Consider the following 24,511-nt stretch of genomic DNA (forward strand, 5'->3'; position numbering starts at 1 on the left):
ATTTGAAATAGCTCAACTGGAATTCCATCACCTCCACTGGCTTTGTTCGTAGTGATGCTTTCTAAGGCCCACTTGACTTCACATTCCAGGATATCTGGCTCTAGGTAAGTGATCACACCATCCTGATTATGTGGGTCTTGAAGCTCTTTTTTTGTACAGTTCTTCTGTGTATTCTTGCCACCTCTTGTTATCTTCTGCATCTGTTAGGTCCATACCATTTCTGTCCTTTATCGAGCCCATCTTTGCATAAAATGTTCCCTTGGTATCTCTAATTTTCTTGAAGAGATCTCTAGTCTTTCCCATTCTGTTGTTTTCCTCTATTTCTTTGCATTGATCGCTGAGGAAGGCTTTCTTATCTCTCTTTGCTATTCTTTGGAACTCTGTATTCAGATGCTTATATCTTTCCTTTTCTCCTTTGCTTTTCACTTCTCTTCCTTTCACAGCAGTTTGTAAGGCCTCCTCAGAGAGCCATTTTGCTTTTTTGCATTTCTTTTCCATGGGGATGGTCTCGATCCCTATCTCCTGTACAATGTCATGAACCTCCATACATAGTTCATCAGCCACTCTGTCTATCAGATCTAGTCCCTTAAATCTATTTCTCATTTCCACTATATAATCATAAGAGATTTGATTTAGGTCATACCTGAATGGTCTAGTGGTTTTTCCTACTTTCTTCAATTTAAGTCTGAATTTTGCAATAAGGATTTCATAATCTGAGCCACAGTCAGCTCCCAGTCTTATTTTTGTTGATTGTATAGAGCTTCTCCATCTTTGGCTGCAAAGAATATAATCAATCTGATTTTGGTGTTGACCAGCTGGTGATGTCCATGTGTAGAGTCTTTTCCTGTGTTGTTGTGCTGACAGAATGTGGTCCACTGGAGAGGGAATGGCAAATCACTTCAGTATTCTTGCCTTGAGAACCCCATGAACAGTATGAAAAGGCAAAATGATAGGATACTCAAAGAGGAACTCTCTTGGTCAGTAGCTGCCCAATATGCTACAGGAGATCAGTGGAGACATAACTCCAGAAAGAATGAAGGGATGAAGCCAAAGCAAAAACAATACCCAGTTGAGGATGTGGCTGGTGATAGAAGCAAGGTCCGATGCTGTAAAGAGCAATATTGCACAGGAACCTGGAATGACAGGCCCAGGAATCAAGGCAAATTGGAAGTGGTCAACAGGAGATGGCAAGAGTAAACATTCTACATTCAACTTTCTAGGAATCAGCAAATTAAAATGGACTGGAATGGGAGGATTTAACTCAGATGATCATTATATCTACCACTGTGGGCAGGAATCCCTCAGAAGAAATGGAGTAGCCATCATGGTCAACAAAAGAGTCCAAAATGCAGTACTTGGATGCAATCTCAAAAACAACAGAATCATCTCTGTTCATTTCCAAAGCAAACCATTCAATATCGCAGTAATCCAAGCCTATGTCCCAACCAGTAATGTTGAAGAAGCTGAACGGTTCTATGAAGACCTACAAGACCTTGTAGAATTAACACTCAAAAAAGATATCCTTTTCATTATAGGGGACTGGAATGCAAAAGTAGGAAGTCAAGAAATACCTGGAGTAACAGGCAAATTTGGCCTTGGAGTATGGAATGAAGTAGGGCAAAGGCTAATATAGTTTTGCCAAGAGAATGCACTGGTCATAGCAAACACCCTATTCCAACAACACAAGAATATGGATGTTAGAGATATTGATATAGGTATAGATATGTGTTTGTGTGTAGAGATAAATAAAATTCAAGTCTATTCAGGAAAAAAAAGAGTCTCCAGTCATTCAGTCTAATATCTGCTCAGTCTGAAGTGGAACCACGTGTTAGTTTATTAAATTGTAGAATTAATTCATGTGGAAATAAGAGAGGAGGGGGAAAGGAGGCTTTAATTCATACCAAAGGGAGGAATGAATATATATATATATATATAAATAAAGAAATTATGCTATAGTTTAATAATGGTAATTAAACACTGAAGCTACTTTTGGTTCACTGAGAGAAAATGTGTAGCATAGATATAGTTTTACATCATTTAAGAAATTTTCTGATTGAGAGCTGCAATATCAGGGGGAAAAGGGGCTACAAGAGCTCCCATGCAAATAATCAGTTCTTTGTTGAGGCATAAAGATTGTTAAATGGTGGCCCTTTCATTCAATCCCGCTTCTTTTTTTGCTTCTGGGAACTACTGCCTTAGGTGAGCATCTCTACCTGGAGTATAACATCAGCCTCTGAATGGTCTTCTCACAACCTGTTTGTTTTCTACACTGTTGCCAGAGGTATCTTCACAAACTAACTAATAAAAAATGCACTTCTTCTCTCCTCCTTATTAGAACAAAGAAATCATTCTTAATTTTATTTTGAGTCATACATACCACTGATAACCAATGAGAGATATGAACCCTTTCCCAGTTAACAACAACAAAAATTTTATACACGCTATTATTCTCTGACATTGCTCACTAAAGAGTTCAAACATCTGTTGCTAGTGTGCATCCTCACCTGATAATCCATCATTTATCTTATTGTTTGCATTCTGGCTTCATGACACTTCTTACTGTTTCTCATGCTTGAAAGAGACTCCAAGATCTCTTCTAAGCATTTTAACTATCTAGCGTACAATGATGAAATAGAGGAAGGCTTTTGATGTGTTTGTCATAGAAAGTCTAAGATTCAAACCTTGTTATAAGCTTGGGAATGGTACTTAGCTGATTAGAATCTCTATTTTATCATGGTAGAAAGAGAGTGATAACATAATTTTGCAGGCTTTGTATAAAGGTCCAGTGAGATAATGAATGTAAAGGGCTTGGTGCTCACTGTCCCTACCTTCAATCCCCGATTGAGCCTCCTTACATTTTATCCCCATCCCCCACTCCAGTGAATGGATTTGGGGTTTTACTCTTTGTGTCCCCAGATCACGGAGTGCTGATACCTCTGTACTTGTAAGATTTGGAGGCATTTATTTATTTCTTGTCTGTTTCTCTCTCTAGCCCAGTAGCACTTGACCCAGGCTGCATACTTAAGGAACCTATATAAATTCCACTGCTGGTCCAGTTAGTCCAGTTGGTCCAATTCCAACTCTGGTCTGGTCTGAAATTGTGATTTTTAAAGTGATTCTAGTGTACAAGCCTAGGCTACAGGCCCCTTGAGAGCAGAGATTCATCAGTGAAGCTCCACTGTCCACATGGAGCTGGTGCCCAGTGGATGTTCAATGAATGCCTGTAGGGTGAATGAAGAGTGAATACATGCATAACAGCCAGTTTCCTAGGTCTTCTGAAAATGCATTTGATAAATTTTAACCCATTTAATTCTGAAAATGTGACACTCTAGTTTAACAAATTCCTGATAAGTTTATATTTATACATTGTCAATCAATATGTAAGTGGATAAAGTTATGCTTTAAATTTTTAAAAAATCTAGATGTTGCTTCAGGCAATTTTCTGCCTACATATTTCTATGTTTAGTGGTCTTTTGTTTTTTCTTTCATTCCTTTGCATCTCTATGTCACATAAACAAAGTAATTTTAACCTATAAATCTCTTAAAGGGCATCTAACTAACTAGAGCTTAAATAAGCAGTCTACTTGACACTGTTAAGTTTCTTACTGTGGGACTATTACATGTAATCCTATCCTTGCATTTGTTTTCTTGCCTTCTTCTTGGAGTGTATATGCAGATTTATATTCAGCCTTCCTGGATTCTTTGTTTTTAAGGACCCATCGATAATTATGTTGATTGTGACATGCAGTACCTTGAGGAAAGGAACTAACGGCGTTAGAAGCAGTAGTTCTAGCAATCAGTTGATGTGAACTTTTCCCCATAATGGCTGGCGGTGCTTTCTCTTCTGAATGCTAAATGAAAGCTGATGTGTATATAAAAGGTTTATTTTCATAGAGTGAATAGTGTCAGAGCATCATGACTGATAAAATCAACTTTCTCATCGAAATGTAAAAGCTTTATATAAGTTTATTTTCAGTAGTATTCGATTTCAGGATAGTCTCTAGACACTAAGCTGAACAGTGGGTAAGGGAAGAAGATTCCTATCTTTTCTGATAAAGAGAATCATGGCTTCATTACCTCAGTTCTGGCCTAGAAATTGAAACGTTATCAGCTTAACAAAAGAAAGCAAATACATTACAAAAATGTCTCTAACTGTTGGTGGAACTCACTAGCGTAAATGCACAGGCTGGATATTTTGATTGAAATAAAAACGGTGAATTCTCGGACTATATTTAATTTCTCTACAATGTTATTTTCTCATAGGTAATCAGCTCTGATGTGGGGTCGACCGTTTCCTTCTGGATGATAGACACTGGGCAGAAAATCAAACAGTTTACCGGTTGCCATGGCAACGCAGAAATCAGCACGATGGCCCTAGATGCAAATGAGACGCGGCTTTTGACTGGCAGCACAGATGGGACCGTAAAGGTGCGAACACAGTGACGCTTCTTTATCCAGATAGGAGGGGGCTAAAACATTGTGCGAGGAGACACAGCTTTGGCTATATCTGTGTTGGTAATTTTGGTCTTGGAAGAAAAGAGATGAGACAAGGAAGAGCTAAATAACTCAAACCATCTAATAACAAAGCTGTTAGGAAAATAAACCTCTGTGGAAAAATGAATAAATGATTTTTCTGAATAAATTATTTAGAATCAAAGCACAGCTTGTCTTACTCATTTCAGAAAGCCTTTTCCAGTGTTCTGGATAGAGGACCACTTTGGGGAATAAGAGGCCTGAATACTGTTCGTGTGCTTTAGCTAATGTCTTTGGTTTCATTTTTCTCAGTTTATAAACTGAGAAATCAGGGCAAGTACATAAACTTTTAAAATGACATGAATGCAAGTTTTTCAGAAAATGAATATCTTAAAATCAACCTATTTTGTAAATTGTATTTTTATGTGAAGGTAAGTATCAATAAGATAGTAAAGAAGGATAATAGGAAGAACAATCATAATCTTATTTATTATCCATCCTAAACTAACATTATTTTATCCTCTCGGTTATCAAATTATTATTAATTCCTTCTGGGAGGAAAATGCTATATTATTTTGCAAAAATCATCAAAATTTCAGGTAAAGCTAGATTCTTACAATCTAAAATCATACCCACTCTCTGCTCGCCTCAGCACTGAAAGTGATGACAGTATCGGATTGAGATGACTTGTGACACTTTGAGACAACAGAAGACAGTTTCCTGAATAAGCTTCGAATTGTTCTTAAGTTTCTGTCATAAGTGGGATCAGAAGGCTATTAATTAGAGGGACCTCCTGTGTTAGGGTGTACGACGCATTCAGGTAGACTACTGGGGATGGTAGTGGAAAGCTACCTAGATATGTAGGTAGGTAGTGAGTGAGTGAGTGATAGTCGCTCAGTCGTGTCTGACTCTTTGTGACTCCATGGACTGTAGCCTGCCAGGCTCCTCTGTCCATGGAATTCTCCAGGCAAGAATACTGGAGTGAGTTACCATTGTAGGTAGAACATTGTGGAATTTGGGGGCAAGTATTTAGGAGAATTCTAGCCTGCATCGGTCACTGTGAAGCATGCTGCAGTGAGCATCTCTGGAAATTAGCAGACTGTGACCTCTGGGAAGGATAATGGCTTGAGGTATGGACTTGGAGCATGGGTTTAAGTCAAATAACATCTTCATGGGAGAAAATGGTTAAATGTGTGAAGATTATGGGATAATTCTAATCCCAATAGTCAGGTGGAACAAAATAGAAGTAAATGGAACTGGGGTATTAGACAGTGACTTAGGCAAAAAAAAAAAAAAAAAAAAAGAAAAAGAAAAAGTGAGTATCCCACATACCAGTCCTTGGATATAAGGCTGGACTGAAAAAAGAAGGCAACGGATTAGATTGTTTTTGTCCCTATGTTGCAAAGTAACTAGTCATAGAGTCCAGGGTAGGGCAGACTTGTAGATGGTTGCAAAACTGGTCCTAGTTAAGGGGCTTGATAGGATCTGGGGACAGTCAAATCTTTATACTACTTTTCTGTGAGTATTATTTTAGGTGGGCTTTATAAGAGCCCTGTTTAGAGGAAAACAAGGTGACGTGGGTGAAGAGCTCGTACACTCCTCAATGTCTCACTTTGAGTCCTGACATCTTATAAGTTAATGTGAATTTAGTTTTACAATCACAGGTTTTGAAGGTACATTTATCTTTATCACAATAGCACAACAGAATTCTGAAATCTGGCAACTTCTGTGTAGGATGCATAAATCAAGGTTGGGCTGCACAGGCCATATTCTAAAAAGAAACAAGAATGAATGATATTTTTCCAATCACATTTATAATTTAGAATCCCAAATCCAGTACTTATGCAATCAAAGATTTAAAAAGTATTGCCCTATTTATCATGGTTTTCAAGTTTCTGTTTTTAAATTAATTGTTTTGAATAATATATGCACACAATACAATTTTAAGCCTAAAAGGTATATACAGTGAAAAGAAAGTATCTTTCTCACCCCTGTTCTCTTCTCCTCCCTTGTGGCTACCAGTAGTACTAGTTTCTTGCATATCTTTCTAGACTGTGAGCATTAGACTGATTTATATGAAGGCAAACAACAACAAGAAAAATATTAGTTAAATTTTATTGCATATTACTATGAATCATGCACTGTCCTAAGCACTTTACACACACACACACACACACACACACCCCTCTATATGCTGGGTACTATTATTAGACCAGTTGAGGAAACTGAAACCTAAGGAAATAAACAACTTGCTGAAGGTCCTGTGGCTGATTGGCTTTGGACAAAGTTTGGACAATTGGAAATGACCCATTCTTTGTAATAGTTGCATTATATGCTACTGTGGAGATATTCCATATTTGGATGTTCAATTCCTTGTTAATGAGCGATTAAGTTGATTCAAATTTTTAGCTGTTATGAACAATGCTTCCAGAAAATCCTTTAAAATACATAATTTCACATATGAGTATCTCTGAGTAATGATTTTCTACAAGTTGAAATTTTGAGGCGAAATGTGTATGGATTTTCATCTCGATAGAATGTGCCAACTGCCCTTTGATGATGTACCAACAATGCTTCTAGCAGGGCTTAGTTTTAACAGCTAATTACTTTCTCTCTTAAAGTGAACCTGTTGGTCAACATCCTTATCCCACTGCCTGAGGAGGTAAACTAGAACTGTTTGTGCTTCTGTGGATGTGGGTCAGGTACCCACTGTCAACAGGAGGTTTTATTGGCAGAAGATAGGAAACCTAGGACATGATGACTGTGTTTCAAGCCCTGTATTGTATGTTTACAATTCCAAGCATCCCTGAAATAAAGGGATAAATGAGGAAATCAAAGTTTAGAAAGATACTTGAAGAAAGAAACAGGATTTTGACAGACTCCAAAATGAGGCTTTTCATGTTTTTATACTGCCTCCCCCTTAAAAATATACACTGATGTATTGCCTTTGAATCAACTATTATCAGAGTAGACTGATAAGGTTACAAATAGAGTAATAAACATATGAGATAAATTTAAGTGGTGAGAAGGCTTTAATTATTATGTGTCTAAAGTGAATCAAGTGCAGAACGTAAACAAAAAAGTATAAAATAATCCTGTTACATCTTGTTGCTGTACTCACTGAGAAGACATTTTCTTTTCTTATCTCAAAGCTGATTTTAACTTCTCTTTTAAAGGTCTGGGACCTCAATGGCTGTTGTCACCATGCACTCAATGTTGGGCAAGCAGGAGCTGTGGATATTTCACACATCCTGGTTCTTAAGAAGACAATCCTAGTTACAGGCTGGAACAGGTATGATAGACTTCATGCAAAACTGTAGGAAGGTAAAAGGAGAGGGTTTTATAAATCCCCTGAAAAAGGGAACGGCTACCCACTCCAGTATTCTTGCCTTGGAAATCCCACGGACAGAAAAGCCTGGTGAGCTACAACCCATGGGGTTGCAAGAGTCAGACACGATTTAGAGACTAAACCATCACCACCGCCGCCACCACAAAAGAAAAAAGAATCCAGAAATCCTGTTTTCTGAGTCTTTGACTCATTTAATCCTAATTCTGAGTCTTTAACTTGCTGGTGACCTTGATGAGTGAAACTGTTTGGAACTGGCTGGATGCTTAGTGAATAAAATATTTTAAGATCATATGCTTGAGAGGCTTTGAGAAGTGTTAACAGTGCTTTCTCCTGGCTTTAAGAACCTGTCTTTTTCTTTAACCACTTCAGATAGAAACATAATACCACTTCCTGAGTGTTAAATCTGAAACTTTCCCAGATTTTATAGTCAATAAATTCTTAATGTATAAATGTCATTCCTTCAACTGTAAAAGGAACTATTTCTTCTTCTCAGCTTCAGTTTCAGTTGCAGCACAAGAGGGGAGCAGCCTGCTGAAATCTGTGTTAGCACCTCTGTCACTTCAGAGTAGAGAAGGGCCTTTCACATTTCACTTACTGTATTCAAAGAGCAGTTTTTCCATTTCATTATAAAGAAAATTACTTTGTTTTCCTCTTTTCCTGAGAGAACTAACAGATCATAAACAGGGCCTTTTCTATGGTGTTGTATAAGCCCTAAGAAAATTGAAGTGTGATATGTTTCAAAAATACATTGTCCATAAATTCAACAGTTCAAGAAATATCGCTCTAATAGGTAATTTGCCCAAGATTATTCACTATAGAAATATGATTGTAATGGTTTGAAGCTAGGATTAAATCAAATTTTATACCTAGAAAATAAGTAATATTTATTTGGGGATTTTTATCAAACTTAGGGAAGGGTTGCGTCTAACGCAAATGTGAACATACTAGACTAGGCTAGAGAATACAGTGGCTCACAGAGCTTAGTTTTCAGAGGTAGTTTCACTATAAGGAAAGAAATTATAGCTCAGATTGTTCTACTTGCTATTAAGAACTAATTTAATCATCCTCACCTTTGAAAGAAAACTTCTTCATATCCATGGGAGCAATCATGATCCATCAATGACTCATAACTGCTCCAGTAGACTATGGCCTAATGCTCTCTGTAATTAGGCTATGGCAATGAATAAGTGGAATTATCTAGTATCATGGCAGAGTAGATGTGTAGTATACAGCCAATTCACTTTAATTTTGCACATATCAAAAAGAGCTTTAAAAATTAATGTGTTGGTCAAAACTTTGGAGACACCATTTTCTTAATCATATTTTTTAGACATCCATGGTTAGAAATTAGCATCGAATGTAAGGCTTTTTAAAAAAATTGGTCACAGGGTTACATTTCTGAAGATTAGATATATAGAGTAATCTAAAAGTGATTTAAAAAGAACACCCAATGATCTGATCTGTATTGTAGGTGATCACTTTCTGTAACCCTGGGGAGGAATTTTGGGGGAGATTGAAATGAGTGGAGGAAAACATCACTCTTCTCATTTTTCTCCATCTTTTCCACCTTCCATAAGGTTGTCAGGACTTGGATCCTGTAGTTGGAATTGAAAGTTGAATGACTATGTTCCCAGTTATATTGTTTTACTTTCATATTGATGAATTTGAAAATGATATTTTTATATTTTCTAAGCAAGATGTCTTACATTAGGATGGATTTTGCAAGATCTTTGCAGGGAGGTTTTGTTTTTTTTTTTAACCAAGAAGCATTTAACAAAAGAGGCAAGAAAACAGATAAGTTGTTTGGTATGTCTTGGGGAGGATAGTCCATTAAGCCAACTCCCTAATAATTTAGTGACTTGAGAAGAAATAAGTGGGAGTTTGAGAGTCTTTATTAAGCTTTCTTTAAAATCCAGAGGAGGCTCTTAAGTTATACTGTAACTTTAACTTTAGGCTTTATTTAAATAAAGAAATTGGTCTGATAATTCTGTCCAAGATGGAATAGAAATTACATTTATTGAATTCGGTACATAAATATGCCATCAATTTATTTTATTCATAGAGCTTTGTAGTATTATGCACTTTACATACATTATCCAACTTAATCCTTAGCTTCATCTTGGAAGGCAGGCAATATTTTGTAGATATGTCTAATCTCTGTCTTCAGCTCTTATCTTTCTAAGCTCACTCATTTGTTTGCTTGCTGGATGTATCTGACTGTGATCCCAAATTCTTCACATTCTAAACTGAGTGTATTATGCATGAAAGTGAAAGTGATAGTCATTCAGTCATGTCCAATTCTGTACGACCCCATGGGCTGTAGCTTACCAGGCTCTTCTGTCCATGAAATTCTCCAGGCAAGAATACTAGAGTGGGCAGCCATTCCCTCCTCCAGAAGATCTTCCTGACCTGGGGATCGAACCCAGGGCTCCTGCATTGCCGGCAGTTTGTGTATAGTCTGAGCCAACAGGGAAGCCCATTTTACTCATTTCCTTTCCCTAAACCTACTTTTCTCTTAGATTCAGAGCTTCAGTTAATAGCTAGACATCCTAGTCATCCACCTGGTCATCCTTCTTATCCAACTTCACAGTCAAGTAGTCACTAAGCCTTATCTCTTTTCAAGTCCAGATATTGTTTTCAAATCTATTCCCAATGCTACTAGACTGTATACTCCAGAGCATCATTTCTACGTACACGAAGGTCATGGCCTTCTCACTTGTCCTTTTCTCTAGTAAATGTCTCTCTTTTACCTCTTAGATAGATTTGCTTATTTAAATGATTTCTACAGTGATTTCTTTCTAGAATACCATTTATCTATGTCACTTCATTGGTTCAATGTCTACAACAAAAAAAACAAAGCTCCCTGTGTCCCAGACCTATTCTGAGCTTCATTTGTACACTCCATTCTTGTGTAAATTCTAAACTCAAATAGAAACCTGCTGTCAGAGTGTTCCTATATAAGCCGTACCATTTCACACTCCCGTTCTCTCCCCTTATCTAGAAATCTCTCTCCAAATATTTTTCATGTAGTTAATGTTTATTCTTATCTGAAGTCTCATTCATATATCTTTTCTACCAGAACCTTTTTCTTTCCTCCTATGGTGGAAATACACCCCCATTTGTCTTTGTGCTTTCTAATTTCCTGGACTTTATTTAACCTAGGAATATAACTATTGAACATTAATATGTATGTATATCTAATATATGCTTATTGGATGTTATATGATACTTGTTGAATGACTTAATTAACATTTATTGAATAGATAGGAAATCTGAAGATTAAAGAGATTAATTACCCATGGTCACACTCCAAATAAGAGGAAAACAGAATTGATACTCAAATCTATTCTTTCATTACAATAAGCCAGAAAGCCAAGTATTACCAATTCTCTTTCATGAAGGAGGAGGCGAGGCTTGATGAGTAACCTGGCCAAACCTAGTAGGCAGCTGAGTTAAAAGTCTGTGCCAAAATGCATGCTTTTTCTACCATTCCTGAATTACTGATGGAGTCACTAAATCATGGGAGATCAATTGCATTCTTTTAAAGAAATAATTTGCCTAAGTTGATCAAGTCAATCAAAGCTAATGAATCAGTTTTGCGTATTTGAAGGGAAAAAAAATACCACATATTATCAACTTAACAATACCTCAGAATTTTATCTTACCATAATTTTCCCCTTTCCTTTCCACAAATATCTTTAAACTGCACCTAGATGGAAAACATAGAGTTAGGAAACATGGTGTGCTGAATGTGAAAAAGCAAGATTCTTTCACTCAAGGGCATCATGTTCTCATTGAGGAGTTGATGCATACAAGGCAGGATATGGAAAATGCCCCTTTCTGCTAAGCAAGGCCTGAATCAGAGAGCCCGTTAGGTTGTTTAGGAATATGACCATTCATATCTAGAGGTTACTTCCACCAGAAAAAAGAACTCAAATTCAGAAATTCTACAATATGTTTCCCATCATCGTAAGCAAAATGTACTGAGAGACAAAGCTGTAAATTGACATTGTGTCAGTTAAAAAATGCTCGGTTAAATACCCAACCATGTTTATGTTGGTAAAACTAAGTGAAGAGATGATGAACTACCTTTGCATTTGTTAAGTAGTCATATAATATGTATAGTTCTGGTGAAATCAAATAAATGATCATAATGAAGTTTAAGATTTTATCTTATTTTTATCTTAAATTTATGCCCTGAAATTTTATGATTCTATATTTACAACTCTCTATAAAAATAAAAATAAGTTCTTCATTTTATTTCTCTTCTTTCAGTTAAAGGAGAAAACTTTGTGAACGTTTTATGTCTGTAAAATATATAAAGACATATAAATATGTATATATAATATATAAAAATATAAATGTAGAAAAGAGAATTTTCATATAATTTCAAATAATTCTGAAAATATGATGGATAGTAGCATTCTTCACAGAATTCTTTAAAAAGTAGGTGCTCAATAAATAGCTATAGATATAATTCTATTTCTAAAAGTATTTTTTAAGGGAATTGAAATTAGGGATTTGAAGTTCCTCAACAATAAAACTTACCTATCACAAAATATTAAATTCTCAAAATAATTGCCTTGCTAAAGAACTGTATGTAATCTTATATATGACTCAATCATTTTTTATTATTAGGATGAGAATCAGAATGAGCATTTCCAAAGCTGTGACTTATTCCGGATAATCTTGCTGGAGGCTGGATGGGGGCGAGTATGTGTGAAATTCACAAATAACCCTCAAGACTAACTTTGTGATGATTTCAATATCCAAAATTGGGCTCCACAAATTTTAGGAAAAAGCATGAAAAAATAACTGATTCATTTTTAACTCATTCCCTACCTTTGGGATAACCTTTTTATTCTAAAAACAATGTATATGTTCTTTTGGACTAACAAGACATGAACAATTAACCTCTGAGGGAACAGATGTGTAAAATGCGTGTCTGATTTTGTGACCCCATGCACTGTAGCCTGCCAGGCTCCTCTGTCTATGGGATTTCCTAGGCAAGAATACTAAAGTAGGTTGCTATTTTCTTTTCCAGGGGATCTTCCTGACTTAGGGATCGAACCCATGTCTCTTGCATCTTCTGCATTGCTAGGTGGATTCTTCACCCAACTGTGCCACTGAGAAGCCCCAAGAGAACAAATAATTGACTTTGTTCTTTTGTTCTCAATGTGATAGTTTCTACATGATACGTTTTGGTAAAATTCATTATCCTATCTCATTCATCCTAAAAGAGATTATTCTTTAACACATTAAAAAATTTATTTTTGCCTCTTGCCAGGCAAACTAATTTTGCTTTCTCAGAACTAGTCATTACATCTAAATTCTGAATTAGAGATAAGGCCGTCATCAGAAGAACACAGTGACTCAGTAGCAGTCCTCCCAGGACTCCAGATGTGAGGTATGGAATGGAACTAGTAACCTCCTTCAATGTCAGAAAGAACAAATCAATTTCTCAGACTCTTAAAATGGCCTAAAAATTGGCTCATTCTGCACTTCAATTTTACTCTTGGCAAAAGTACAAACTTAGAAAAAAGTTATCTTGGAAATGTACAAAGTAAGAAATACAGTGTGGATGCTGAAGGTATTTTAAGGATAACTGTCATTTCAAATGAAAGTTTCAGGTTAGGTTTTAAGGGAAAGTTGGCAGCTAATTAGCTTCTCACCACTGTGACACACAAGGTCAAATATCAGAATGGCTACTTTTTATACCATGTTATGAAAAGGATTTGTGCTTTGGGGTGTACTCCTTAAGTATATCCAGTTAAAACGGTAGCTTGGCAAAGAAGACAACTGACATTAAATATTGGTGGAGAGATCATAGAGGAGATATAGACTGACCTCTTCCATCTCACTCCCACCTTCATACTCTCCCTTATCAAAAGGTAATCTCTTCAGTCAAATATACCAATAGGTAAAGAGGAAATTTAAAATATATACATATAAAACTCTTACAAAATTCATGACAATTTCAGAACTGCAAATTACCTTACTTATACTATCTTGTCTTGCTAAGCCTTATATTAATACTATTAAAATAACATTAATATTAGATTATTGATTTAAAAAGTAGAGTAATTCATGTATCGATTCAGCAAATTTTTATGAAATGCCTATTATTTTTTAGGTACTATTTTGAGTACTACTGATGCTGAGAGGGAAAAAACAAAAGCTTTGCTCTCCTAGAGCTTACTTCTGGTAGGAAAGACAGAAAAGAATCAGACAAATAGATATAGATCCCAATATCACATAATGATAATGTAATCAAAATGATGTAGGTGAGGAATGAGAGACTCAAGGAAGTCTATAGCTTGGGTGGTCAGGGAGGGCTTCCCCAAGGAGGTAACATCTGAGCAGAGAATTTTTCATCCGATCATTTGAAAATATTTATTGAATATGCAATATGTGTAGGTCACTATGATAGGGTTGTACAATAAAACACGATCCCTGTTTTCTGTGAACTTACATTATAGCAGAGGAGCAGAGACTATATAATATGAATTAAATGTTGCGAGTAAAATGTAAATTATGTAAGAGACCAGAAGAGGGATATATTTCTTTTAGCACTAGTTATCAAGGAAGCCTACAGAACAAGATAGGATTTAATGAATGGGTGTATAGTCAGGTAGTGTGGGTATGTGTGTGGAAGGAAATCCACGGAGGGATGGAAGAGCCCACTGTCAATAAAAACAAAGCAGCTAGAAATGCAAAACGTATTTAGAGAGCAGCAAGAATACTGCCTAAGTCTTCTCGAGCGGCACAGGCGGTAATGAATTCACCTGCCAGTGTCCAAGATGCAGGAGACACAGGTTCAATTCTTGGATCAGGAAGATCCCTGGAGGAGGAAAAGGGAACCTGCTCCAGTAGAAACCCTGGAAAATCCCATGGACAGAGGAGTGTGGTGGGATACAGTCCATGGGGTTGCAGAGAGTCAGACACGGCTGAGCAACTAAACACACACATACACACACACACATCAGTACTGATTGGCTTGAACATGAGATGTGTTTCAGAAACAACCTCGAAATACTCGTAACAGCTTAAAATAGCTCCTGCAAGGAAGGAATCTATTGGAAACCTTGTATTCTATCTATAAAATGCAGGCGAACTTTGCTTCTATTACATTTATCCATCTATCCTTATTTTAATACAAAAATACTTTCTCCCCAAATCTTTGAGTAAAATGAACACTTAGGAAGGTGTATCAGTTTTACCTGTGGTTTCCAGTAGCCCTGTCAAACATTTAACTGGACATTCACATTTTACTCTGAAAACCAAGGACAGAAGAATAAAGGGAAACATTCTAAAAGAGTTGATTGGATCCAAATATTATTGAGTCTCAAATAATAGGTCCACACATTTGATTTTTGTCATGTAAGAAATGGAAAACCTAACAAATATTTTCTTTAACAGGATATTAGCCTTATCTTTTTGATCATGCTGTTTCCCTGTACTGCTTAGAGTGACTTCCTCTTCCAAATCTTACCCATCTAATAGGGTTAGGCTCTGTAAGTTCTGTTCCCTATAGCACCATGAGCAGGGACTTTCATGGAGAAAACAAGAAATGTTTGTGGAATGAATGTATATGAAGAGCTCCTGAATGAAGTGATTAATCTGGTAGCAGGATGAAGGATGCACCAGAAGTGGGTAGCCTAGAGACAGTGAAATTTGTTATGAGTCCTTTACAATTTTTTCAGCCTTGAGCTAGTGAGTGCTAAGCTAGGAAACTGTCGTTGATTACTTAAAATAAAGAGGAAGGAATGAATAGATAACATCACAGAGGCAGAATCTGAGGATTTTATTTGACTAAGGAAGAGAAAGACAAGCAGGAATTTGGAATTCTGGTCTATTGACCAATTTTGAGAATTTAGTGAGTCCTCCTGTGGAGGGAAGGTAGAAATTTTAGATTTTTGATATTAGCTGATGGAAACTATAATGGAACTGTCAGCTGTCAAGTGAGAACAACTCAACACTGGAAAAAAGTCATGAATGAGGATAGATTTAAGAGCCACGTGTATAGAAGTGAACTAGAAATTCACTGGTGAATACAAAACCCAATACAAAAATAATATAAAAACCAATACAAAAATAATACAAAAATAATACAAAACCAATACAAAAATAATACAAAAACCAATACAAAAATAATGCAAAAACCAATACAAAAATTGATGGTATACAAAACCCCTGCACAAGCCCTTTTGATAAGAGAGTGAGGGGTGGAAGAATGATGGTCAACAGTGTCCATATGGAAAGGTGAAAGAGAGAGGAGGAAGGGGAAACAGAGTACAAGGAGTAAAAGGTCAGCAAACAGGAAGAGAAACAGTGCATTTTGCAACAGAAGAGTTTCCAGAACAAACTCATCCATCAGAGGGTGAGGAGTCGGTAGGGCAATTGGAGACCTTTAGTGCGAGTGAAACAGAAGCAAGGTTTCAGAAAAGTGAAGAGAGAATGTGGGTGAAGACACCAAGCCTGGAGTTACAAATGCCCCTTTGAAATGAGTGTGGCTCTAAAAGTGGGGAGAGGCTTGCCAGAGGCTGGTAGCCAGAGTTCAATCAAGAGGAAACAGGATGGTCCTATAACTTGATGCCTCCAGTATGTAATTTTTAAGCACCCCTTCTCCTCACCAGGCATCAAGCATTTCATTCTCTGTCCTTTCTGATCTGTCCTCAAATTCACCAGTAATGCCTCAGGATATTGACCTTTAAAAAACTATTTCTGTTGAAAACATCTCTGTCCTCCATCCCATTCCTTTGAAGCTGCATTTTCAAGTGTTCCACAAACAGTTCCTCAAGATACTGTATGAGGAAGGACTCTGTGGTCAAGTACGTCTGGAAAATGCCACAGGAAATATAAACATGTTAAATATCCTGGATGAACTGATGAAAAGAAACTTTGATGATTTTGTCTAAACTATCCAATAGTATTTGTTCACAGACTCTACTCTTTTGTATTGTTACTGCCACGAAATTCTTAGTGGTTCCACTTTGGAGACATTTTGCTTTTAGGGTCTTGGTGGTGGATGATTAATCTGATAAATGCATACATGTTTGGTATTAATGATTGTGAAAGGAAGATTAACCTTCTGATATTCATAATTGACCAGGGAATTTAAGAGAGACTTCAAAAGGAAGTTCAGTGCTGGGATTTAGCCTTATGGATGACAAGTAGGGATAAAGTTTTGGACAGCATCATCTTTTTTTTTATTTTTAAAAAAATATTTATTTATTTGGCTGTGCCAGATCTTACTTGCAGGATCTTCGATCTTTGTTGTGGCACATGGGATATTTTTTAGTTGCAGCAGGCAAACTCTTTGGTTGCAACATGTGGAATCTGACCAGGAATGGAACCCAGGCCCTCTGCATTGGGAGTGTGAGTCTTAACCACTGGACCACCATGGAGGTCCCCAGCATCATCTTTTAGACTTCTCAAATCATGCTATTCAACTGTGGGATGGCTACTCCATATCTATATCACTTTTATATCCACGGCTAACTGCTATATCCTTTTTTCACTAGGTCTATTACTGTGTTTCGACCTCAGAACTTCAATCAGTTTTCCATCCAGCCAGAAGAATGGAAGGGAGGCATTCAACACCATGATGATATATTATGTGCTGCATTTTCACCCCCACAAACTCTTGTTACAGGTTACTTGAATGTTCACTTGACAATCAGTGGTATAGTTTCCTTTGCCTCACTTTGAAAAAGCCTTTTCTTAACTACAAAATGAACAGGTTTCTTAAAGAAGCTGTCCTTGTACTTTAAATCTGGTCCTTATTTCTAGGGCTGTACAACAGTGGTTACATGCATCAGCTCTGAAGCCTGGCTACCGGGCTTCAGATCCTGGTTCTACAACTTGCCACTACCTCATATTGAGCAAGTTATTTTGACTCTAAAATACCATTTTCTCTGGCAAATAATAATTTATCAGCATGTTGGTTTATAGTGAGGATCACATAAGATAATCTGTGTATGGGTTTAATCCAGTGCTTACAATAAGCCCATCAGTAAATACTAGCTTTCATTTTCATTTTCCTTTTCTGAGGAGCAACCTCAGGGTTGTTGGGTACAAATCACACTTCTGTAGCACTCAGATGTTTCATAACAAGAACACCCTCTGGGCACAGTTTACTCTAAGTAATGTTGGTTAAAGACTGGTCTCACAAAAAGTTTATAAATCCAAGCTCTTGACAGGATCCATGGACATGCTTTGATGTGGCATATTAAAGAGGATCAGAAGCTTTTGAATTACTTCCAACCAAAGAAAACAATTTATAAAGACAGATTGCACCATAAAATTATAAAATCCATATTTTGACAGCCTGATTTGTTTTCTAGGACCAAAAATGTCATTAATTAAGAGGAATGAAAAATTACAGGAAAAGAGCTTGGATATCTATGAAGTGTTACCATATGAGGTTTCCTGCTTTATCTACACTTAGAGTTTTGTTGTTTTCAGAACTTCCAGGAGGGCCAACTCTGCAGTTGAATTTGCTCTATAGCAGCTGGAAGTCTACCCTGCAGCACATACCATATACTGAAATATGATGAAAACAAGTATCGCTGTGTAGTTGATATTGAAGTGTCATAAAATACCATTGTAATTGGGGAATAAATAATCTCTTCATTCATGTTCATTCCTTCAATCCTATGTGAACATGCTCTGTCAAACACTTTGCAAGTGAAGCATTTTAAAATGTTAAGAAAAGGTGGATATTCCCATGAACAGCTAGCCCGTGGAAGCTTATTATCTTTGGCCAGTTTGTGAGTTACACAGGTTGCCTCTCCAGGACAATACACAGTGCAGTGGGCATTACTCTCTTCTCTCTCCAAATCCCAAGAAGGACACCATCAGTACACAGCGCTCAGTTCTAGTCTTTGGCTCTCCTCTTGATGTTGGCCCTCTGCTCACTAGCGAGCTCTTCTCCCGGGGCTGCTGAGAACAGCGGTCTGGGCATGCACTGCTCCTTCTAAAACCAGCTTGGTCAGACTTAGCCTCACTGTTTGGACTTTTTTATGTTTTCTGCATGGAACAGTATGAAAAGACTGGTGTAGGGAAAGTTCTAGGATTGGAGAAAGCAACATTCAATAAAGAACATAAAAGAGAAAAAATAAACAGAACACACACAACAAAAGAACAGATGTAGGAAACAGAAACCTAGAAGGAAAATTCGTTTGCCCTCAATAATAAACAAATAATATAGTAGTTATTAATACTATTTCAGTATTTGTAATATTCTAGGCAGTAGGTGCTTTTCATTCATCAGAGCATATATTTATTTATTAGACAAGTAAATCTATTAACCCATTTTTTAGGTGAGGAACTTGTGGCATCAAGTAAAGTTAAATAACTTGCCAAGGTTACACAGCTGGTAGGTGGTAGAACCAGGACTCAGATTGATGAATTACAAAGCCTTTATTCTGAATGCTTTCTTACCACACACACACACACAAAAGATATTCCAATAATCTCTATCAAACTTACTGAATGATATTTTGTGAAGTTTCCAATTTTTAAAGTTTAATAAAAACACTAACCCATGGCAGATTCATGTTGATGTATGGCAAAACCAATACAATATTGTAAAGTAATTAGTCTCCAATTAAAATAAATAAATAATAAATGCAAAAAAATAAAAACACTAGTAATTACTATTCATTCATGTCTCCAAATATATGGAGAAAACTTACAAAGTGCCAGATTCCATGTAAGTTATTATGATAATGATTTCTTCTAATTGTTGTTGCTCGTATTTTCTATCTAACTTTCTGGTAATTTCTATTCTCTGTCTTGGCTCCTGTAGGGAGTTATGATGGAGAAATTGTTCTGTGGAACAACAGCACAGAAAATGCTCACTATGTCCTTCACCCTGATTATCAGAGGCTGCTAAAATCAAAATCGGGTGAGTGCAAGTTTGAAACTAAAATAATGTGGGCTGGTTGTTTGTGCATGGGCCTGCTGCAGCTTGCTTCTGAATTATAGATGATTGGCTCTAAGCGCCAGGGATTAGTGAGACTTGAGACCGTTGTCTTGTCAAAGTGACTAAAAAGAACCTTGAGATTTACTTGGCTTAGCAAATTCTCCATGGCTTGCTGTTCCTTTTCCTTATGCTACATCAGCATTTCTGAATTACTGACAGCGGGGAACAGGACTCTCATTTTTATCTAGTTTATTTTTTGCCAATAAGCCTTGCCAAATTGCCTTTGAGTGAAACTTGGGTACTCCTTGGTAGGAAAATGGGAACTTGTGTTCACTTGAGGCTGCTCAGGCTTAGTCTAGAGCTTGTATTAAATATTATGCCACCTGGAAATCTTAAATTATTTCTTGCTTTAGAAACCTGTGTGGAGCATTAGATGGAATTATATTGTATTTTATGGAAGTTTAGCAGAGCAGATGAATATTTTATGCTTAAGCAAAATGTCTTGACAATTGCCTTTCACATTTTATTTTAGTTTCCCTAGATACTAAAGGTTTTTCCTTAGACTAATTTACTTGGTAATGAATCTGTCAAACCTCATGTGCCAGTGAAGTTCTGTTATATCAATTGGATAAACTCACAGAGACTGAATTAGTTTAGGAAAGGACTGGTCTTCAGATACAGTTTTGCATGTGTGTGTGTGTGTGTGTGTGTGAAAAGCTGAGGAAGTAGTTTGTTAGGAGGAAGAAAACTAACTTAAGAAATTTGGAGTTTACTTGGCTGCAGGCATGAAACTCTGACTTGCTTTCTGTTTTCAATACAAAGAGCTCATCATTAGGGTTCATTTGAATCCTCCATGGAGAAAGTGGAATTCTGCCTCTTTGGTGCATTGGCCCTCAGGGGAATAGTCTTGTTTTCACAGCAGACTTTATTGTGGCTGTGAGTAAAAACACAGAGAGACAAATAGAAAAGAAAAGCAGATAATGCCAAATTTTTAAAAGACACAAGAAGCATTGCGGTAGATTTCTTGCTTTGAATGTTTTTTTTTTTTTTTTTTTTTTGCCTCTGTATAAGTTTTTCATAAGTATGTTCAGACTATTCATAGATTCAGAGATGAATATCCCCAGTTTTTATTAGTGGGATGTGAAGATGATGTCATTAGATCATTGAAGTACCATTAAGGATATCCTTTTCAGGGTAACTCACTAACAAATAACATTGCTTAAAAATGATGATTTAAATACATAGTCATTATATCTCAAGTTCATTAAATTATTTACAAGCTTAATATTAATGATTAATAAGTTGAAAATGGCATGATATTAGGATCACATTTGTCTTGAACATATCAGTATCTCTAAGATGTTATCGGGGTTTACAAAATGAAGTCCCTATTAATTCATGTCAAGGGAAAACACAGTAAACTTATATGGAGTATGAGAAACAAAAATGGGACCAAACAGTCTGTGAAGTTGAGGCTGAGGAAGTGAACTGCAGGGGGCTCTATGGATATTGACTGGAAGCGCATTGTAAGACTTGCTGGAATCATCAGAGACTGTGATGGGGTGGCCTGTTGTTTTTCATAAGTGTTTGAAGAGCAGATGTTTCTATTCATTGTCACCTGGCTTGACTCTATCTCAGATGCAGGGCCTCAAAAGCTTCTTGGTGCTGGGAGGAGCCCCTCTACCCACCCCACATATGACCAGGCTACCCTGAGAGCCTGTTCCTTTGAGATGGACACTGAGTGCCATCATGCTGTTATGAGGCTTTGCTTCCTTGAAGCAAGAAAAAACATCACAGGGACAGGTAAAATACATATTTATATTTTGACTATAGACTGCTTTGGTATATTGTAAAATGATGGGACAGGAAAACCTAAAGAAAGTTCAGTCTGATTTGATCTAGGTCTTGTAGAGTTTGACTGCACCTAGCAAACAGTCAGGAGCAGATTACAGAAGTCACAGGCCACGGCCAACAAGGTTAAGGTCAGGAGGATGGGTCTAGGAGCAGACGCTAGACCAGACTCCACCAGGAACTCATACCATGTTGTGTATGTCAGGATCAGATAGAGAAAAACTCTGGGCAACAATCAGAAATGAAGGAAAGCTATGACAAACCTAGACAGCATATTAAAAAGCAGAGATGTTACTTTGCTGACAAAGGTCTGTATAGTCAAAACTATGGTTTTTCCAGTAGTCATGTATAGATGTGAGAGTTGGACCATAAAAAGAGCTGAGTGCCGAAGAATTGATGCTTTTGAACTGTGGTGTTGGAGAAGACTCTTGAGAGTCCCTTGGACTGCAAGGAGATCCAACCAGTCAATCCTAAAGGAAATCAACCCTGAATATTCATTGGAAGGACTGATGTTGAAGCTGAAGCTCCAATACTTTGGCCACCTGATGCAAAGAACTGACTCCTTAGGAAAGACCCTCATGCTAGAAAAGATTAAAGGTGGGAGGAGAAGGGGATGACAGAGAATGAGATAGTTAGATGGTATCACTGACTCAATGGACATGATTGAGCAAACTCTGGGAGTTGGTGATGGACAGGGAAGCTTGGTGTGCTGCAGTCCATGGGATTGCAAAGAGTCAAACATGACTGAGTGACTATCCTGAACTGAATCTAGCCATGGCATAGAGATTTGTCAGGTATAGGGCTCAGCATGGGCTTCCCTGGTGGCTGAGATGGTAAAGAATCCACCTGCAATTCAGGAGATCAGGGTTCGATCCCTAGGTTGAGAAGACCCCTGGAGAAGGGAATGGCTACTCACTCCATTATTCTTGCCTGGGAAATCCTGTGGATAAAGAAGCCTGGTGGGCTCCAGTCCATAGGGTTGCAAAGAGTTGGACACGACTGAGCCACTAAATACACAAGCACAGGGCACAGCATGAAATATGCTCCAAATATATGAGCCAAAGCCTACATGGGATACAGAGTTGCATCTGAGAAGACCACACTGGCACATGTGATCAACATGGGCTAGGAGAAAATAGTGAGAAACTCGGAGATTGGAAACTAATCTGAAACTTGAAATAGCTGCTGCTAATTGCTGATCCCAGGTCATGAGAACTGCCTGCTCTTTGTCTTAATATTTTTGGTGGGGGTTAGTAGGTAATGCTTTGGGTGTCTATACCAACTGTGCATCCTTTTCAGAATAAGTCTGGTTAGAGCTGCTTCTAAGATACATGCTAACATATGATTTACCACAGTTATTTGATATTATAATAAATGAAATAACTATTTGCTTAATTTCCTTTTTGTCTTCAGTGGTGATGTAAACGTGGTATTGATGCAGCTTGCATCTTCCCAAAATAAAAATCTGCTTCTGAAAGCAATGCATAGTTTTCACTTTTCTTCTAAAAAATAATTTTTTAATTTTAGAAGTGTTTTTTCTTAATGTTAGGAATCTAGATCTATATGTATTATATGATTGAAAAAAGAAATAAACATATCTGAACCCTGTTTTCCATATTCAGTTTCTCATATTCAGTTTGAAGATAGAAAATCTGCATGATTTTCATGTAAAATTTTTCTGCATTAAAAATCAGTAAAGGTATATACCCTTATAGAGTTCTAGAATCATTGTGGAATATTTAGAATAGACCTTGAAATGGTTAGAGTCTAAAACTTTCTATTTTCCAGAAGGCACCTATACTCATAAAATGAACTGTTATCCTGAAATTGCTCTCATTTCCTCAACACTAATTCTTCTTAATGTTATCAGTATTCTTAATGTTATCAGTATTACCAAATTGTTTCCACGGAAGCGGCTATATACCATTATTTCTACCTTAAACAGATATCATTGTTAATAGGCAGCTCATTTGTGAAGCAAATTGAAAGTCATCTACAGATTTATCAAATAATAATAGCAACTTTGCCACAGAAGAATAATTTAGGTAAAGTACTTCTACATGCGTATAAAAATGGTAAATGAAAAGGTTAGTTCTAGGCCTATGAACCAAAAAAGTGTTCCATAAGGACTTACAATGAATTCTTGATGAAAGTTTAAAAAGCAAGCTCATAAGTAGATTTCTAAGTATATGGCTGCACAGAGAAACCCATAGCTGTGCTACTGTAACTATACACATATGCATAGCCAGCTCTGTGCATGAGGAATTTTACTACTTTGGTATGTGTGTCCAATGGGTAGTTAAGAAAGATGGGTTTTCTGTAATTGGAATATTATCATAATGTTGAAATTAATATTTTGTAAGTATGTCTGAAGTAACAAATCAATTTTATCAAAATTTTGAAACCCAAATAATATCAAAATAATGAATGGAGTGGTAACTAGATTTTATAGACCATCTTACGTATCCTACCTCACTTAATACTCAGCACAAACCAGTGAAGCTTTCATAGGGCTTTTCCCAGTGTATATTTGAGAGAATCAGAGTGCTGGGAATTGATCGCAGGGCTACTCACCTGTCCGACATCCATATGCTTTCAACAAGGAAACTGATGAGGAAGTTGTTTCTTGTGTTTGTAGTCTCCTAATTAGGTGTTCTTGTATACTAGGGGGAGCCAACCTGGTATCATGTGGAGGATCTGGGTATGTCAGATTCTGGGATGCATTTAAGAAGCAACTTTTGGCTGAATTTTTGGCTCATAGTGGAGTTGGTTCTATTATTATGTCTACTGATAAATCAAATCGATACCTCGCTACAGGAGATCTGGAGGGGTGGTTAAAAATCTGGAATATAGAGGTATGTTGAAAAAATTCTCACATTATCATTATAATTTTTGATTGTCTTTTGTTT

At 36.9% G+C, this 24,511-nt stretch overlaps 1 protein-coding gene across 1 annotated transcript in view; it reads left to right on the forward strand.

Moving 5' to 3' along the window:
• The window catches only part of WDR49 (WD repeat domain 49), a 164,725-nt gene that overhangs the window by 100,434 nt on the left and 39,780 nt on the right, over positions 1-24,511 (forward strand). Inside the window, exons 8-13 of the mRNA XM_069595505.1 lie at positions 4,264-4,428; positions 7,650-7,765; positions 17,347-17,477; positions 19,635-19,733; positions 21,390-21,554; positions 24,270-24,457. Coding sequence (XP_069451606.1) covers positions 4,264-4,428; positions 7,650-7,765; positions 17,347-17,477; positions 19,635-19,733; positions 21,390-21,554; positions 24,270-24,457 — 864 coding nt within the window. The remainder of the gene's footprint in view (positions 1-4,263; positions 4,429-7,649; positions 7,766-17,346; positions 17,478-19,634; positions 19,734-21,389; positions 21,555-24,269; positions 24,458-24,511) is intronic.

Source organism: Ovis canadensis, chromosome 1 (assembly GCF_042477335.2).
Source record: "Ovis canadensis isolate MfBH-ARS-UI-01 breed Bighorn chromosome 1, ARS-UI_OviCan_v2, whole genome shotgun sequence".
NCBI lineage: Eukaryota > Metazoa > Chordata > Mammalia > Artiodactyla > Bovidae > Ovis > Ovis canadensis.